Below are 15,151 nucleotides of genomic sequence, written 5' to 3' on the forward strand. Positions count from 1 at the left end.
AAGATGCCTCGTGTTTATATCTTAACAATAAAACTACCAAGGGTGTTAAAATATTTTTGATCCTCATCTTGGATATTTTATTTTTACAGCTGCTTTTGGCAAAATTGATATCGAAATAATTTTTATCGGGATTATTATCATTTGTGTATAATATATTTTGTTGGAATCAACGATGCGATACAAGCTTAAACCAACTTCTGTGGGTGTCTAGAAACTCTCGCTTGAGTTTTCCCTTAGGCTTAGTGGTGTCAGTTTTACAAGGCCTTCCTAGGATCATCTAGTCTAGTGCCAGAACCAAAACCGTACAGTAAAGCCACGTCTGTTTAGTAATGAGCCACATACCTATTGCTATCATTCCACGCGTCATTCCACTGACACATTCTTGAATAAAATCAAGAATTATTAAACTATTCTTATCAATTAAAATATTCTTTCTAGCTTAGATATCGCGACTAATTTTCCGAACTTGCGAAACTAAAATCTGGAACAATTTATTACTATCCCTCAGGTAATTCCAGCGTTAACCTCTTCAGGGTCTAATTGTCTTTAAGTTAACGTTAATAAAGTTGACGATTCTAAAGCAGCGATTATAAAGTAGAATAAGCTATTAGGGGTGATTTTCGTCGATGTTTTTCTTTTATTCTTAAGGGATTCTATGGTGAATAGTTCTCCAACTGATTCTAATTTTCCTTTCACTCGTAATAATCGTAATTTTAAAAGAACCGAACGCACACATGTGTTGCAGTGTCCCTGAAGAGGTTGATACAGGAGAGCAAATACGATTCGTGGGAAAATTCCAACACCTTCGAAGGCAAGGAAGCTTCAAAGGGATTCAGGAACGAAAGATCCGCCATTGAACGAAAATGGCTCACCCCGTGCAGCCAAAAGCATCTGCAGAGAAGAACGACGAAAATGATTTCGCCGATTGAACGTGGCCCTCGCAAGAAAGGCCTGATAACTTGTCACCCGTAACGAAGTGAATCGTCGGGACGCCTATTTCGTTGGAATTCACTTTGAATTTCTCACCCTTACAACTTTTTCCGCTCTGCCTTCCGCGGGACGTCGGTCTGCTTCCCCCGCGAATTACCTCGTCAGAAATTCAACCCTCGTACACAGCCATTTCGCAAATTCGATCTCCCTCCGTGAACGCTCGTCGTGGAGCGTCTCTGGCGCGGGGCGCGTGCGCGGAGGCGAAAAGCGAGGCGAAACGAAGAAGTCAATGGCGTTACGTCGATTCGTTCACGCAATTTTGGTGGATAAAAGTTTTCCGAATCGACTCACAGCCAGGTCCCCTCCATTCGTCAAAGACGTGTACGTACACACCGGAAGTTCCCCCAGACCTTCGAGTTTGCCTATGATAACTCACGATGATAATGGTTTCTTCCCATTGTTTCGCATTGCAGAAATATCTACGATGCTGCTTACAATTAGTTGGCTAGAAGAGAATTTTATCTCCTAATCCGGATTCGATGTCTTGACACGTATGAAGTTCGAGAAATTTAATGGAAGAGGGATGATCGTGGCTCGTTTGACAAGTCGATTAAAATCGAGGAACGAGACGGAGCAAATTATTTATTTAAGGGTATAAAATAAAGAGGATAGACGAACTGGAATGACTCGTGTTAATTCTAATGGATGTACCAAAATTCACGCAAGATGTAATTTGGATATAAAACACAGATTTTTCATTAAAAATTGTAAATATACTTTCGTGTGGCGCTCCATTTTTAATAACTCTGAACTGATAGTTGTCACGGTGTTTTTTTTTCGTTGGCAACACTTTACCGCACAAATGGCGCAAAATTCAAATCTTGCGTGAATTTTGGGACATCCTATACTTTTATTTTACGTTCATATACTGGTGGATCGCTCACACTATCGCTCTTTACTCACTGCTATTCGCTAACCAACTGCACACTTACTCCACACTTACCCCATGCTCACCTTTCGTTACCGATCTATTTTGGATTCCTACTTTATCTTCGATCTGATTCTTACATTTAGGAGTTAACCGTGGCATAACCATGGCTCGTCAGAATTTTCCGAAATTTAAAAATAACAAACCCTCGCTGTACTCAGCTGTAGATTCTTGGAAATTATATGCAGCATGAGCCAGTTACGAATGCATAATGCTCCATTTTACAATCTCGCACGCTGGGAAAACATACGTTCAACGAGAAACGTTCGCGAAATAATAAACACCGATAGATAAAAAGAGAAACAGCCCATTGGAAATGTGTAAAAATCCTAAACAGGGTTGCCATAATTAATAAATCATAATAAAGAAAAGATAAAGATATACGATATTAACACATTGTCGAAATTTCTTTCAAACGCAATTACGTTGGAAGAAAGAAGAGAGAAGGTTAAAACGGCGAGGAGTACCGCAGAAAAGAAGACGGTGGTGAAAATATTTCCAATAGAAATTTCATGGCGATTACGTGACGGAGCACACGACTAATTTCGTTTCCGTATCCCATTAAATCCAGCCTGAACAGGGAAACGAAATCCCCGAACGTTTCGACGTTATCAGCAGGGCTGCGGAGCAACGATACAAAGGGGAAAGAGAGCCGGGAATAGGGAAAGCTGTTCGGACCGGCAGAAATTTTCCCGTGACGCTTCCCTTTGTCTGAATCCCGGACCTAACCCAGGTTGATTTGAGCCCGTCTGGTTGGCGACGCCAGCGCGACCGAGAACGAGGACACAGCCGGAAATGAAGGTGGCTAGAAGTTCGCGTGGCGAACGTCGCCTTCTGTTGAGTAAATTTTATCGAATCCACCGATCCCTCGGGTTCCACGGAGAAACGGGGTGACGGGGAAAAACTGTAATATGTATCACGGTACGCGAGGAAAGTGGAAAGCGACAGTGACACGTGTTGTGTCGGATCAACGATCGCGTTGGGGTAAAATCTTGGGAAAAGGAAGACGCGTGTATGCGGATGCTTGGCTGCTTTTCCTAAATTTTCTCCATTCCACGGACATTTCCGTTCATTTATTTTGTTACCGATATGCTGGAAGAACGGATGACAGAGTCTTGCTGATACTGTCCGTCAGATCTCGAGTATTTCTTAAATTAAATGGAAAATTAGAAGATGAATATACCGATGTAGAAGGTAGCAGAGTAGATTGGCGTTAACACGAGATTAGACTGAAATTGGACTCGTTGAAATTAATAACATCGCCTGAAGATCGTTTAATCGAAGATTACGTAAGGTCAGCCAGATCGCTAAAGTCGTATTAATCGCACGTCGAGGATTGTCAAAGTCCTATCACGCTTATGCGAAGTGACATAACGTTCTGTTAAGCTCATTCTAGGTTATGTCAAAGTCAGTGAGAAGCAGTTCACGATTGTCCAGGTTATTTCAGGTCGTGTTAAGATTTCAAAGTCCTCGAAGATCGTTGTCATCGGAATTCTCGTCGATCAATCATAACTTTTCTAACGTTTCTAAATTAAAAATGAAAAATAATCTACCACATTTTCAATGTTATCTCGGTGCTTGTAAACGCGTAATTAGCGTCAGGTTAATTAAACATTTCGACAGCTGTTTCCGCTTCCTCCGCTTCCTTATCCTGTAATTTAAACATGACACACGTATACGAGTTAAATAAGGCTTTCCATTTGCCACGGACGGCACCGGCGCAAATTAAAAACGCACAATGGCTAATTATTTTCTGCATATAATTTTATTCTCCAACCTCGAAATTCAAATATAAAATGCTATTCGAATTTACACAATGTAATCGGCCATGTTAAAATAGAAACCGGGAAAATGAACAATGCGTATTTGAACATGGGACGCGGGCACATGCACGCGAATTAAAATTTACAAGCTGTCGGCCAGGACGCCGCGCAAAAATACAACTCTCTCATCCACGAGTAAAATCATTAGCATTCCCCATAAAATTACCAGCCTCGTTTAAATTTCCCACGCTGTTAACATTCTCCTAAAGATCCACTCTGCAGATATTCCTCCGTTAGCGTCCCTGTTCTCCCTGTACCCGTTGTTTTCCCCCGACTTTCGTTCACCTTTCATCGAATCGAGTAGAATCGCGAGTCTCAAAATTCCCAGCGAAATCGTGAAAAATATTCTAAGGCTACGAAAAGAAAATAAATCATTGCTTCAAACGCTGGCGTGCTTCTACGAAATTTATAAATCCCTCGCGAACGTTCGAGTCTTCCTGCAACATTTTCCTAGGACACGATCGATTAAAAGCGTTCCGTTGTCATCCTCGCGGTGCCCTCCTCGCGCTGAAATTTACCCGTCTCGCGGAGTCAACTCCGAGAACGCCCGTGAAACCTGGCGAAGAGACTCCGGGACCAGCTATCGAGAACTAATCGCGAGACGTTCGGAATAAAATCGCAAGAATTCGAAACCCTCTGGGATCCTGCGGGGATCTGGAAATAAAAAGCTGTGAAAAAAAAGAAAATCAATGCACCGATTGCCTCGATCGCGCGCGTCCTTCCGACGAAATTTCATCCCTCGCGCGTAATTATCATCACATCCGTCGTTCACAGCCATTTGGGAGCACTCGCGGCGACATCTGCGCTAGCAAAGGTACGGAAGTTTCAACGAGGGAGCAGGGGGAGCGAACGCAGAGACCCGATAGATCGGATTCTTGATCAATCGAGATCGGGAAGGCCGCCGGTGGAGCTGAAGCTGTCCCTGGAATCCTTCTGGGTTCGCCCGAAATGGCCGGCTGGCGACGTGTCTTTCAGACGATTCTCGAAATTCAGAAAGTCCGAGTCGCAAGGACTACAGGCCTGCATAGATCGAGGAAAGCGTTCTCTGTTTCAGCGATCTATAAATAATACGCGTCGCAGAATGTATTTACTTGAAGGAAAAAACTGTCTGGCCCGCCATTTTCCGTTATCTGCCTGTCCAGCCGAGGTGACGAAATTACCGAGTTGTCAGATGGGTTGCAGGGTCCTGTAGTGTCCAACATCTTTAAAAAAATTCATATCTCTTTATTCTTGGTTACGTGGATATTTTTGTGAGAAAGAAGACCGAGGACTGGTTTGAAAAATGTAACCGTAAGCGAATTTTGCTAGTGCAATTTAGGTACTCTTGATATTCAATTTCTATAGTTGCGATGATCGATGTTCTTATTATTTCTTAGTTTACCTAAGGCTCCATTAAAATTAACGTTATTTCAATGGAAAAAGTTCTAATTTCTATGAAATTTCTCGATCTCTAATCAAAGTTTTACCAGATTTGTCTAGGTTCGTATTTAACGTAGAATGTTTGTCCATCGAATTCGAAAATTAATTCTCGAAACTGCCATTTTGGCGTCGGCACGTTGCAGATTTTGAACGTTAAGCAAACACGGCGTTGTTAAACGGAGAAGGTGTAAGAAAGAGCGACACGATTAGCGAACAAATTGGAGGTAATCATGGAATCTCTTACCAGCTTGGTTTTCTCCTCGATAACTTCCACGACGTTGCCCTCCTCGGTGCTGGTAATAATGCCAGTTCCTAACTTCTTACCCAGAATTTTCACCTCTTTCCTACATCCAGCGGAAGTGTTTACTCCGCCGCTGTCGCAGCCGTTCGTGTTCGAGGCAGTGCTCTTCAAAAACTGCTCGTAGGGGCTCAGTAGCTTCATCTCCTGATACTGTGCCGTCATCATCTCCTGGCTGTGATTTTTCGGGCCCAGTATCTTCACTTCATTGAGGCTGGGGAACAGTTTGGTCGGTGGTAGACAATTCGTCTTGCTGCATAGGATCTTCATATGCGGAAATTCGAATGTGGAAATAATTATTCGAAACAGTTAGAGACATACGTCAAAATCACGATCTAACATAATCTTCATCTGATAACTGATATGCCTCAGAGGTGAACGGTGTGACGACATATCGAATTCTAGTAAGAAAATTAATTTACATAGCAAAAACTAACCTTGTTCGAGCTTCCTGAACCGAGGAGCTTCATATCCGACTGGCTAATAGGTATGAGACCAGTATCAGGCTCAGGATCATCGAAAACGGAGGGCAATTTTAGCTTGGGATCATACACGGAGTGATGATCGTCCATCGTCGAATTGCCCAGGATGCTAAGGTCCTCGGCTAAGGTGGTGTTACTCTTGAGATAGGGAAGCGTATCGTTTAAAATCGACAGCGGCGTGTGATTCTTCATTAACAGAGAGGATATCGAGGACTGAGAGGTGGTGGACAGAGTGGAAATGTCGCTTCTATGGCTTAGAATGTTCGTCAATTCTTGCTGGCTCGAAGGCACGCCTATGGCTGCAAATTGGACGAATAAAATTGAACGGAATTTCGCAACGATACGAGAAAATCGAGGGAATAGTAATTGAACGGAGTACGTACCTTCGTCCTCGTCCTCATTAACAGCGACTCCGCCATCGATGGACAGAGGCTTGGGACCCAAGATCAGATCGTCGATTTTCGATTGCGAGAGGAAGCTAATGCCATCCACGAAACGATCGTCGAGGCTCTTGCTGTCGAGGATCCGGATGTCCTTGTCCTCCAGGATCTCAATGCTGTCCATCGGCATGGATTTCTGCGTGGACGCGGAATCGAGTACCATGATCTGATTATCGGAATCCCCGATAATAACTTCCCCGTTACCGCGCATATTCACAACATTGATCGCATCCGCTTCTTCGCCCTCGAGTATGGTCACGTCGTGCGAGTTCTGCGCCATCAAATCCCGAGCTTCGCTGTTCGTCATTACCTAGATCGCGTGAAACGAGGTCGATAACGAGGTGATCGAAGCAACTCGAAAGAATTCGGGAGATATCTTTGCTGAGAAATAACGTTTCGCGTTTCACGTTGCATTTTGGACCTTATTTTACGGTGCGAAAGTTCATTTCGCGATGTTAAAAATCTTAGCTATCCACAATGAATGATGCATCACCTCGTAACGACCATCCTCAGTGGCGCGCACGAACTGTATTCCACCCTGGGCGGCCAGTTCCAGCAACTCGTTGCAATCCTCCATCGCCGAGGACACAACAGGAGCATTCTGGCGATCGGGCTCGTTTCTAGCCGGCTCGCTGTACGTGAACTGAGAATCCAATGCCGTGACCAAGCTCTCTGTCGACAGTGCACCAAATAAACGCCATATTGCAGCGACACTTTGAAAAACATCTCTACTTTAACGAGCCAATTATAGACGGAGAACGACGCGTTAGAAAGTCCTTTGGAAACATATCGCGAATGGAATTGTTCGGCCAACATCCGAAACAATTACCATTACCAGGCTACGTAGCTATCGTCTAGGCTACCGATCGCTATTTATCGTGGAATCTCTTTCGTTCAATAAAATCCCTGTTCCTCTCGAGGGCACCTTTTCGCGGATCTGATTGTTGCTACGATAAAATACGAAGATCGTGGAGGAAATTTTCGTTTGCTCACCGTGCTCGTGCTCTGGGCCAGGTGGTTCGACGATGAAATTTATTTTCCCCTCGGAGTCTATGTTCTGAATGACGGTGGCTACCACCGGTACTTTTACTTGAACAGCTTTGATCCTGTCAGCGTCGGTGGGAATTGTTGGACTTAGGCTCATCTTGCCGGCCATGCGTAGATCTTCGGCCGTGGCAGGTGTCAAGATCTGAATTCGTAAATGAAATCGCTTCCATTAAAATCCATCGTTATTTAATTATCGTTTAATTATCTATTCGACATTCGCTTTATCTTAGTCGTTCTAAGCCTTAATGGCGTAATATCTATTACGTTTTTATGAGTTCCAGTCGGAGAGACTTTCACGAGAACCGGAATTCCTTTGGCTGGTTTAAAGAGCGCGAATGGCGTCTGTCCTTCCATCAGCGCCATCTCCATCGCCTTTGTGTCGATCTTGTCTATCACGACCGATTCCATGACATCCGGCTGTTTGAAAATACGAGAAACATATATTCAACCTTCAAAGACATCGAAGAAAGCAAGAATGAATTTATTACTCGAACGAATTACTAACCGCCATCAAAGGATCCTTGTCCCTAACCTCGATCGCCTGATTCCGATCGCCATTGGGCAGCTGCACGATCCTGACGTTCTTACTGAAATTTCATTTACAACCGATCAATGATTCGCGATTACAGCATGGAACGGTCGAACGAAAACACGCTAACTCGTAAATACGTCATGTTAATACGTTCCATATCTCTAGACTAGCAATAACTAGGTATAATCTACAACAATAGGCAACCAGGCTTGCTCGTTACCGGTTACTCGGCGAATGCACAATTACCGAGTACGAAATTCGACAATTATCATTCGTCTGTATCTCTCTGATTAAAGATATCTTTAGATCGGTAGCTAACCTCTCACCGGGTAGCCTATTTCTCTCAGCGCGAGGAACGTGTCAACGAAAACTAGGATCAGCAGACCGATGCATGATAAAGAGGAAGCATTGAAGAGGCAAAGATCGATCTATCTACGAGTGAGAATCGAAAGAAAGAGAAGCGTCAGCTTTCTACCAAGCGAAAGATCAACGTTCGAGTCGTTGCGTTCGTTCGAGTCGAGTCTCCATCCTAGGCCGGACGTCCATCATGGTGGAAATTAAGCGTGGTTCTGTCGGATTCGGTGACGTCTACCTACTTTCTTATGACGTTCGGATCGCTGATGCCCTGCTGCACACCTGCCGGATGTCGATACTTTATGCCGTGCTTGTACTCCTCGTGCGATCTCAAAGAGAATCGACGCGGAAACTCTTTGCCGCAGATTCCGCACACGTGCTGCATTTTCTCCGCGTGTGCATGCGCTTTGACCTTGTGGCAGACCAAATTCGACATTTGATTGAAGCCTTTGCCACAAAGCTCGCATTTGTACGGCCTCTCGTTCGTATGGGTAAACACGTGGTTCCTCAAATTGCCTGACAACGGAACGGTATTTAACTGTTGCCTGCACACCGCCGCGGCTTACTTACTTTGTACAAGCTGTTTCAGAATTGTTGGCTTGGGTTTAATCGATCGGTCGCAAAAAGCGATCCAGAGATTTGCATAACGAATTTCAACGAGTTCGGACCGTTGCAAAGCCGAGACTTTCACGCGTCTACCCTGGACTTGGGTTGCCATTTTACTTTACTTTCTTTCGGTCTGCGTTTCGCGCTGTACTTTCCTCGCGGCTCAAGATCATTACGATCGTAGTAAATCGCAATTCTGAAACGGCTGGAGTGTATATAAATTTGGATAAGAAATTGCTGGTTACCCTTTTGATGGAATCCCTTTCCACAAACCTGACACTTGTGCGGCTTGTGTTCCGAGTGGGTCTTTCTGTGAGAGATCAGCGTGGATACCCTAAAAAGATACATAGTTGGTTAAACAGATGAATATCGTAGGTTGAAAATCCGAACGAGAATAGGGACGTTACTGTAAATGTATAATGGGACTTTTTAGCTGGGATAAATGGGACGAAAGTTATAGTACGCGCGATTTGGGTGAAGTTCGAGGACTAATGCTTCGTAATCGAATCAATTGTCCATTCACAGAGAGTTTTGCGAGCTCTACACCCGGGACCGTTTCAAATTAATGCATCGCTATGACGCAGTCGAGCGGACTCGTTTAAAAAGCATGCTCTACGAAGATTAATTTATAAAAAGACCGACGTATCCGAGCTCGTTAAAATTTTCTTTCCGCTTTTGCGCACAATCGCGCAATTTCGCCGCGATTCAAAACGCTAATGATCTGCACGCACTTGCACTCGTCGCTCGCGCCACCATTTTTTTCTTTATCTTCTTTTTTTCTATTTTATTTCTTCTTTTTTTCTGCCAGATAAAATTGTAATTTCAATTTCTATATAAGAGTTGTTCGTTAAAACACTCGGAACGAGGTTTAAACGACCCCATGGGGAACGAGAGACGAGAGACTGACAGATCAGATGGAATCGGAAAACGTTGCAGGGTATACCGATTGGATAGGGGTCGTAGAGTGACTCGATAATACTGACCTGTTGAAAGTTTTCTTACAAAATTCGCAAACGTACGGCCTAGCGTCGCTGTGTATGGCCTTGTGCTGGCTCAGTGTCGACAACTGCCGGAAAGCTTTGCCGCAAGCCTCGCATTTAAAGTTCCGCTCGTCGGTGTGCGTTGGCAAATGCCTCATCAACGTGTACTGATGCCGGAACTCCTTCGAACCTGGGTCGAATATCAAGCTTACGGCAATTCTAGCGAAGCTCTCGCGATTCTTGATCGATTTGCAAAAGAAACAGTATCGCGTTCTCTGTGTCTCTTAACGGTAATCGAAAAGAGCATTATTACAGGATCTTTAGTGGCAATAATTTGAACTAAATTTTCACAATTTCGAATTTTCTAAATTTCCAAGTTTCCAACTCTCGAATTTCTAAATCGTCAAATTTTCAAACTTTACAATTTTTTAAGTTTGCAATTTTTTAAGCTCCGATCTTTCAATTTTCAGATTTTCGAGTTTCCCAAGTTTCGAGCTTTCAAATTTTGGAGTTTCTAAATTTTCTAACTCTATAACTTTTCTATTTTGCAATCTTTCAAGTTTCGAATCTTTTAATTTGCGAATTTGTGAATTTTTTAATATTCGACAACGCGATGAAATGACGAATAAAAATACTCGACGAGATATTAGATTAATACGTGAATTACTAACAAATGCCGCATTCCCAGATTTTCAACGTTTTTCCATCCCGTTTCAGGTATTTCACGAAATGGAGTTTCGATCTTGGATCATCTTTATCGATCAGACGAGTAGTAGACGACGATGGCCCTTCGACGACTGGGTGCGAGAACACCGTAACATTATCTTCGGCCGAATTAACGTTTTGATCGAGGATCTACAAGAAGAAGACATTTTCTAGCTCTCCTGCGATAAAACAAGGAAAAAGAACGTTCCTCGATATTTTTACCTTATATTTAAAAGCATCTTTCCCGAGGAACTTTGTCACCGTACCGTCAATGTTAATTACTTCAGAATCTATAGCGACATTGAGGTTCATGCAATCACCCTGGAAACAAATTAAATTGCACCTTTATAGAAAATACCTACGACGCAGAAAATTACCGCGCACATATCGCGCGATGTCATTAATAATTGCTATTAATAAAGGAAAGTTAATTGTCAATTTAGCACTCGTAATTACCTGAATTAATTGATGATCATTCGTGGGTGGCAAACTCGGTACAACGGTGATATCGTTCCTCCCCTCGGAACCCGCGGATTCCTCTTTTACATAAACTTCGTAAACACTGAAAATGCAAAATTGTTATCAAAATATATCGATAATCTAATTAATATTTCTATTTACAATACACGTACAAAGAAACACTTTGGTACGCGATAAAAAATATTAACAGGTGTGTAAGATACCGTGCAAATTGCGATTAAAAATGTGTGAAAAATGATCACAGATATTCGCAAAAATTACAACACGATGGATACAGTTAAATTTGGTATTAAAAGGTACGATGAGAGCGTGGCTCGAAATATATGCGAGTCCTGTGACAGATGTGTGTACACAATTGAATACTCGCGTTAAATCTTAATTTCGTTTGAAATGACGCAATTTTCTTCTTAATTTAATCATTTCAGAACGCAACTGCGACGCACTTAATTATTTAAGCTCACCTGATGACTTCATCCGGGATAGGACGAGTGAATTGCACCTGCGGATCCTCGTACTGGGTCTCCCCTAAAAAAGTTGAACAGCGTTCCTTAAAGCCGAAAGGTCAGACCGCTTAAAAGGAATTCTGTCTCTCCTAAAATAAGACTGGATATCGAAACAAGACACTGGTCTCCGAAACAGAATACGCGATCGTTTAGAAACAGAGTGCCATAATCTCGGCCGAGTTAATCGTGCTCCAAAATATTTGTATCCCATCCGTCAATCATTCGATCACACTCTTGCATCGAGATTTTACAATCAAAAATTTGATTCCGAGAGGAATAAAATTACAAATATCCGTAAATCTATTAGCGTAATAGCCTTATTTACTTCGATGTGTTTATCGACAAGAACGAAACCGAATATCTGATTGGAAACTATCAGTGGCTCCAAGATGGCGTCGATGCAGAGAGCAAAGGGTTAATAATGAAACGGAGTTCGCCATTACGATTCCGTTTTAAACCGTTTTATGCGAGCTGTAAATGAAAAATTCGGGATAAAGAACACCGCTGATAATGTCATACTTCTATGGACGAAAACGAAATCGAATAACTAATCGCAGGCTGTCGAAGTCATCAAGATGGCGCCAGCAAAGTGCAAAGGGTTGATACGGGAGCATCGCCATTACGATTCCGTTTCAAACGATTTTACGCGAAACTGGAAATGGAAGGCTCGCGATAAAGAACATTGTTAAACAGCTATTTTCGAGATGCTACATATTTCTCCGTTGAAAGTCTCGAGTCGGCTGGGATTAAGAAGAAGGATCGTGCATATGTTTTTAGCAGGAAGCTTTTAAGATTCTGCCGAGAAAGGGGAGCACGATATTCTGGTACTCTAATACCTCTCGTGATAAAATAATCCTTTTCCCCTTCCTTCGTCCTTTCTTTTTCTCCCTTTTCCACTTTTCCTTTTTTATTTAATAATCCATTGCCTGCTGCAACTGCTGTTACTTTACCGTTTTCCGTATGCTCTTTGTGAAATTAGATCGTGTCCAACTAAAAGAATTTGTAATGGCCGCGAATGAATAAATCGTGATACTTATGTTATATTGACTAAAAGCCCCCAAGCTTTTCTCCCTTTCTTTTTGCACTTTGACGAAATCACGATACCCCTGTCCCCTATAGAGCTTGATTACTCCGCAACTTCCGCTTTGTCCGGTGGAAAAAGAACGGTCTTCATGATGACAAGAGAGAGAACGAGAGTAATCCCATAAGAGATTAATGCAATCTTTTTTCCCTGTTAATATCCACCTTTTCGAGTAACTCTTTCGACCCACAATGACAAGATAAAGAAGAAGCTACTGCGAGTGAAGATTGTATCTCGGATCGGGATGAAAATTAAAACTCCAAACGGGGACGAAGTTTAACGGAAAAATAATCTTCGACTCGATGGTGTATTTTAGAAAGGACGACTTCAATTTACGCGTATTTCACGGAATGTCTGAAGCGAGGTAAAAAGAACTCGGTCGGAGCGAGATTGAAACCCGTTTTCATTAGAAGTCGGGAAATGATATTTTAGATGATCCGCCAGTTGAGTGACACTGATTTAAATGGAACTAGCGATACAGATGTCTCTTGAAACAATGTAACGCTTTTGTCGAGCGTTCCATCCTCGAGCCTGAGACAATGTTGCATCCCGGCCGCAGGAATATTCGACGACGCATCACTTGTTCAACTCACTCCTTCGACTCGCCAGCATTCATTGAACTCGCGTGTCTACGTATCTTAAAAAATACATGTAACATATATCACGTATATCGTTACATATCGATTATTTATTTATATACAAAAATATGCGTAAGGCTGGATTTTAAAGCACGAACTCGATGAATACAACGAATTCGATTGCAAACGCGAAATCGAAAGATTCTTCTTTTCCAAATACGAAACACAGAATAGTATTTCTAATATATTCGATGCATCATGATCACGTCACGTCGATTAAAATTAACAGCCACTCACAAATAGCTAAAAATCGTAGATCGAAATGATCGACGTCTTATCTAATCCTTAAGAAATAAAATTTCCCGTTATTAACTATTTTCATTAAAAATACCGATACCGATTCCTAACCAATCCGAACAGCTGCTGAACTTCACGTGGACGATATTCCTCCTGCATTCCTCTTACGTCCCAAGACCCAGGGAACTGCTCCACGACTAATGCTTTAAATCGCAAGGCGAATTGCAAGAAAAATTAATCCCTTTAAAGCCACATTTGCAAACACATCTGGACTTACGAGTGTGTGAACAGCCATAAAGGGCTCCGAATAGTCAGTCAGCTGCCAAAAAACACACACGGAGTGACATGTACACGTCCCCGAAGTCACCATCGGCACATTAATCCCACGAAAGTCCCGTGACGTGCTCCACCATTTCACAAATGAAACAATTACACGGTCCACCATTACTCCTGTCATCCCTGATGCACTGACACCGCGTCGCATGATCCCGATGATCCGGCCAAGTGTCCGAGTAAAATACCGCAAAAAAGTCCTGTGACGTGCTCCACCATTTCACGAAATGAAACAATTACACGGTCCACCATTACTCCTGTCATCCCCGATGCACTGACACCGCGTCGCATGATCCCGATGATCCGGCCAAGTGTCCGAGTAAAATACCGCAGGAAAACTCGCGTTTCGCGTTCTCCGGCGTGGCGTTAAAATAATTATCGACACGCGAACAGACGCGAAGACGAAGGCGAACGAGACAGCCGGAAGCCACCGCCATTGACGGCCGAGACTTTCTTCCCGGACGTCGAGGAGAAGAGAAAAGACTGTCAGGATGCGGAGGGATCCGGAGGTTCGTGTGGCGATAGGCAGAAGTCCGACATCGTCGGTCCTCGCCTTTTTTTCCGGCTGCTGCTGGCAAATAAACGAAAGCCGCCATTATCACAGCTCATTTTTCACGGACGGACGAGCGACAAGTCACGACCGGTGAATTCGACGTTATTTCAAAGCTGCGCGATTTCGCGATCGGTCCCGTGAACGGAAGTACGCGACGAGGAAACCGGCGGTGGCGAGAACGGGGCAAAATTGAGAAAACGGAGAAAGAGGAGGATCGGTCGACACGATGGCCGACACGGGGACGGTCTACTCACAGTTGTATCCTTGCAGCAGGTTATTCTGGGACATTTCTCATGCATCCGAGCGTGTCACCTTCGAAGCCAAGCCACTTCCCACACGTGGACGTCTCGCAGCCTGATTCGCATCGATCGCTAACGAGGAATCGGGCACGATCCCGGATCGGTTCGCCCATATCGCCGCCATACGGGCAACTTGGGAAACGCTGTCGGCCAATGGCGTAATCCTTGTCTGCTGGTCTCTTTCTAACCTTCGACGCAGCGGCGTCGCGCGATTTTTTTTTCGTCCAGGCGCTTTTACAAATGGACTACGTTCTCGTAATATTGTTTGAGGATTTTGAGGAAAGTCGAGATACTTATTTTAAGGGGGAGCTTTTAATAGTCAATGGGGAAATTCCTAGTGATTTTTTTGGCTCCTCTTTATTGGCACTGTTTAATTAATTTGAATATTTAGAAGTGTATGAAAGGAAATAAAAATATGATTTA

At 43.3% G+C, this 15,151-nt stretch overlaps 1 protein-coding gene across 1 annotated transcript; it reads right to left on the reverse strand.

Moving 5' to 3' along the window:
* Positions 1–4,620: 4,620 nt before the first annotated feature.
* Positions 4,621–14,717, reverse strand: LOC108546981 (uncharacterized). Its single transcript, XM_017899295.1, has 17 exons — positions 14,684–14,717; positions 11,546–11,609; positions 11,061–11,166; positions 10,827–10,925; positions 10,571–10,754; positions 9,903–10,089; positions 9,165–9,253; positions 8,556–8,829; positions 7,933–8,014; positions 7,692–7,844; positions 7,374–7,569; positions 6,874–7,052; positions 6,324–6,690; positions 5,896–6,239; positions 5,405–5,722; positions 4,833–4,943; positions 4,621–4,761 (listed from the first exon to the last, which is right to left on the reverse strand). The coding sequence occupies exons 1-17, from the start codon at positions 14,715–14,717 to the stop codon at positions 4,621–4,623; spliced, it is 2,928 nt and encodes a 975-aa protein (XP_017754784.1).
* Between the last annotated feature and the right edge of the window lie 434 nt (positions 14,718–15,151).

The sequence above is a fragment of the Eufriesea mexicana genome, unplaced genomic scaffold (genome assembly GCF_001483705.2).
Source record: "Eufriesea mexicana isolate 0111107269 unplaced genomic scaffold, ASM148370v2 scaffold812, whole genome shotgun sequence".
NCBI lineage: Eukaryota > Metazoa > Arthropoda > Insecta > Hymenoptera > Apidae > Eufriesea > Eufriesea mexicana.